This window comes from Tachyglossus aculeatus, chromosome 6 (assembly GCF_015852505.1).
Source record: "Tachyglossus aculeatus isolate mTacAcu1 chromosome 6, mTacAcu1.pri, whole genome shotgun sequence".
Classification (NCBI taxonomy): Eukaryota; Metazoa; Chordata; class Mammalia; order Monotremata; family Tachyglossidae; genus Tachyglossus; species Tachyglossus aculeatus.
In genome coordinates, this window is record NC_052071.1 from 40,371,178 (window position 1) to 40,374,892 (window position 3,715).

The 3,715-nt window shown below is 41.7% G+C and overlaps 1 protein-coding gene across 1 annotated transcript; it reads right to left on the minus strand.

Moving 5' to 3' along the window:
* Positions 1-282: 282 nt before the first annotated feature.
* On the minus strand, positions 283-1,239 carry LOC119929494 (olfactory receptor 13H1-like). The gene has a single exon (XM_038747663.1). The coding sequence runs from the start codon at positions 1,237-1,239 to the stop codon at positions 283-285; it is 957 nt and encodes a 318-aa protein (XP_038603591.1).
* Between the last annotated feature and the right edge of the window lie 2,476 nt (positions 1,240-3,715).

A 3,715-nucleotide genomic window follows, 5' to 3' on the forward strand; every position in this document is an offset into this window, starting at 1 on the left:
GCACTGGGGTAATCAAATCAGACACAGTCTCTGTCCCACATTGGACTCACAGTCTTAAGTAGGACAGAGAATAGGTATGTAATCCCCATTTTACAGATGAGGAAACTGAGGCACAGATAAATTCAGGGACTTGCCCAAGGTCCCAAAGCAAGTGGGGGAGCCAGATTTAGAATCCAGGCCCTCTGAATGCTCTTATAGATGAGTTCGAGTTTGTTTCTCTGCTGTAATGAATTATACTTGTTCGTCAATTCAGCCTCAACTCAGCATTTTATGTCTTAGAATTCACACTGACAGCCTTACTTGCTTGGTTTTCCCAATTGCCTTTCTCAAGGCTTCTATCATATCCTTGTTTCTCAATGTATAAATGAGAGGGTTCATCATGGGGATCACTGTTCCATAAAATACAGAGATGATTTTGTCCTGGTCCCTGCTGTCTTTGCTCTGAGGTTTGAGATAAATGGAGATGAGGGTCCCGTAGTAGATGGTTACCACAGTCAGGTGTGATCCACAGGTGGAGAAAGCTTTCCTCCGCCCAGTTGTGGAGGGGATTTTCAAAACAGCCACCGTGATCCGGATATAAGACAGGAGGATAAACAGAAAGGGGAGGGGGAAGATGAAGAATGTGATTATCCACATCAGGATCTCACTGACAGTGCTGTCTGAGCAGACAAGCTTTAAGACGGCTTCCACCTCACATACAAAATGGTTCACTACATTGTGTCCTGCACAAAACCGAACCGGTATGGTGACCACAGGAAATAGGGCCAGCAAGAAGTTACTTATCCACATGGTAGCAGCAATCTGGAAACAAGTCCTCATTGTCATGATCAGCGTATAACGCAGGGGGCTCGATATGGCAACGAATCGATCATAAGCCATGACGGCCAATAGGCAGCATTGGGTGATGGCACAATAGATGGAGATGGTCATTTGGGTGAAGCAGTCATTGTAGGTGATAGTGGGGCAGTCTCTCAGGCAGTTGACAAGGATCAGAGGCTCTGAAGTGGTGGTGGAACACAGGTCAACAAAGGACAGATTACAAAGGAAGAAATACATTGGGGTGTGAAGTCGAGGCTCTTTCCACACTATCAGAATGATGAGGATATTTCCCATGACGGTTCCCAGATAGAGATAGAGCACAATACAGAAAAAAATGATTTGAGTTTTGGGCTGATGGGAAAGTCCAACCAGGATGAATTCTGTGACCTCGGTGTAGTTGGCCCCTCTCAGTTTATTCATTTTCTCCTTCCTGTGGAACCAAGAGAAAGGAAAGAGAGCGAGAATTTTCGAAAGTACAAGCCCAATGAGTTCTGACTCTAAGGGGGCTGGATGGGAATTACTTGGAGTGGTCCCCAGGATTCCTGGTCATTAGCCATCATCTGGCAAGGAGCAGGTGGTATAATTTCCAGGAGGCACCCAACACAAAACTGTGTATTAGAGTTGGGATCTGTGGATAATCTGGTCTCTAGTCAGAGGTCATTAGGTCACTGAGGGCAGTTCAATTTAGGTTTTCTGGATCCTGAAAGGTAAGTGAAATCTCTGCATTTTTGGTAGTGGGTGGAACTGAAAATCTCACTACCATTTCCTCCAGTTTTTATTTTCTTTCTTCCAAATGAGGAAATCCCCTGCTCGGAAAGTGGTACCTCTGGGTAGTCCTCAGGATTCAAAGTTCTGAAGGAAATTAGTGCCAAAGAGGTTAGCTTAATTTAGCTTTTCACTTTTCAGAGATAATCAAAATAAACCGAATCTCTACCCCGTGATGGGGAAAGAGCTAACAAAATTTGCTTGAAGCACAAACATCCTAGAACCCATCTCTGACTTCTAAGTTGGACTTGACCAGTTTCTCCATCTTTGAGACCATTTCTGGATGATAAATTTTCCTAAATCCAGTGTTTTTAACCCTTTTGAGAATTGATGGCTACATCTGCTGATGGAGCAGACGCCCCCAGTGCAGAAACTAAGGTCATAAACACACACAGAGAGAAGATATTTCTCATCAGCAATCACATCCCCTCCTAGACTAAAAATTAGTTCTATGTTGGAGGGTTTTTTTGCGGTGGGGGGGAAGACTCTACTCTTCCTTTGACTGCACTGATAAATTCCATTGAATGAGAACAAATTTTTCTTTATCTGGCCTGCTCAGTGGTTTATTAGCTGAACTACTTTGTTCCTGGATTCTAATCACAGCTTCTCCACTTGTATGCTGTGTTACTTTGGGCAAATCACTAAACCTCTCTGGGCTTCAGTTTCATCATTCTCAAAAAGGGGATTCAATACCCGTTCTCCCTCCTACTTGGACTGTGAGCCCATGTGGGACTTGATTTTCTTGTATTTACCCTACTGCTGAATAAAGTGCTTGACACATAGTAAGCACTTAAGAAATACCACAGTTAATATCATTAATAATTCTCGTGGGCACTTGGTGTTCCTTCACTCCTTAGAAGCCCAGAGACATAGGATGAATGTATCATCTTAATTTTGCTAACTCTTTTGTGGACAGGAGGGAGGGGACATGGAGAGAAGGCTGTTTTCTAACCTCAGCCAACACAGTTGTCTCACAAAATAACATCCCATTTCTCTTAAGTGATATTTTGCCAGAAAATACCTTTAAATCTTATGCAAAAATGTACCTGGAGTTAAGAGTATGTCAAAAGTTTGTTAGATAGATGTGCCTATTTGGGAAACTACGGATTTGGTCTGACTTCACCAGCTGGAGCTCTCAGGTACCAATCACCTTCATTTCATAGGAACTACCAACTCTCTAGTGAGTCAGCCAAATGGAATTCCAGGGGTGACTGTAGGAAATACAATATAATGCAGATATTTTTATTTCCTATGGTTACCATCTAGAATTAAAATGTTAAGTCCTTCATTAATTTAAGGCGGGAAGGAAATAAATTAGATCCTTTTTAAAAAAACATTATAAAGCTGGAATGAGCCTTCAAGTTGTGAAGGAGACCAGATACTCACTGAATTCTATAGCTTCCGAGGTAACTGCTACTGGAAATGTAGTCCTTTCAAGGGAACAATGAAATCCACAGGTAGTCTTTGGTCAGAGATGGGTCACCAAAGCATCCACCCCAGCCTGGTTTAAGGATGGTCAAATTGGTTGGTTTTCCTTTGGTTCTTCACAAACCCAGTGGGAGAAAAGGCACCTTTGCATGTCCAGTGATGAATTTGCTTGCCTGTAATTAAATCCCTGAATTAACCCTAGGAAACAAAACAAATTATTTGGAATGCCATTTTCTTATTTTAAAAGCTGACTCCATATTTGTAGGGCACTTAGAGGGAATCATTCTATCAATGATAGTTATTGAGCCCTTAATATATGCAGAGTACTGTACCAAGTAATTGGGAGCATACAATACAACGGAGTTAGCAGACACGTTTCCGGCTCACAGTGAGTTTGTAGTGTAGAATATAACATCAAATCCCGATCTGATAGAAATTCAAGAACTATTTTCAACACTGTACCAAGGTCATTTTTTTAAGGAGGGTGGCTAGTATAAACATATCTCTTACCTTGACTTCAAAATATTAAATGATCTGAGGCCAGATCTGCTCTTTTTGAATGGCTGATACATTACACTCTCTGAGACAAACAACACAGATGATTTAATATGATATATATAGCTTAGATCAACTGGCAAGAGGGATACGATACTTGTTCTTGCACTCACTCTGAAGAAAAACCTGCATATCACTGAAATCCGGG

Excerpts from the sequence above, each read along its gene's own strand:
- LOC119929494 (XM_038747663.1), bottom strand. The coding sequence starts at position 1,239 with ATGAATAAACTGAGAGGGGCCAACTACACCGAGGTCACAGAATTCATC.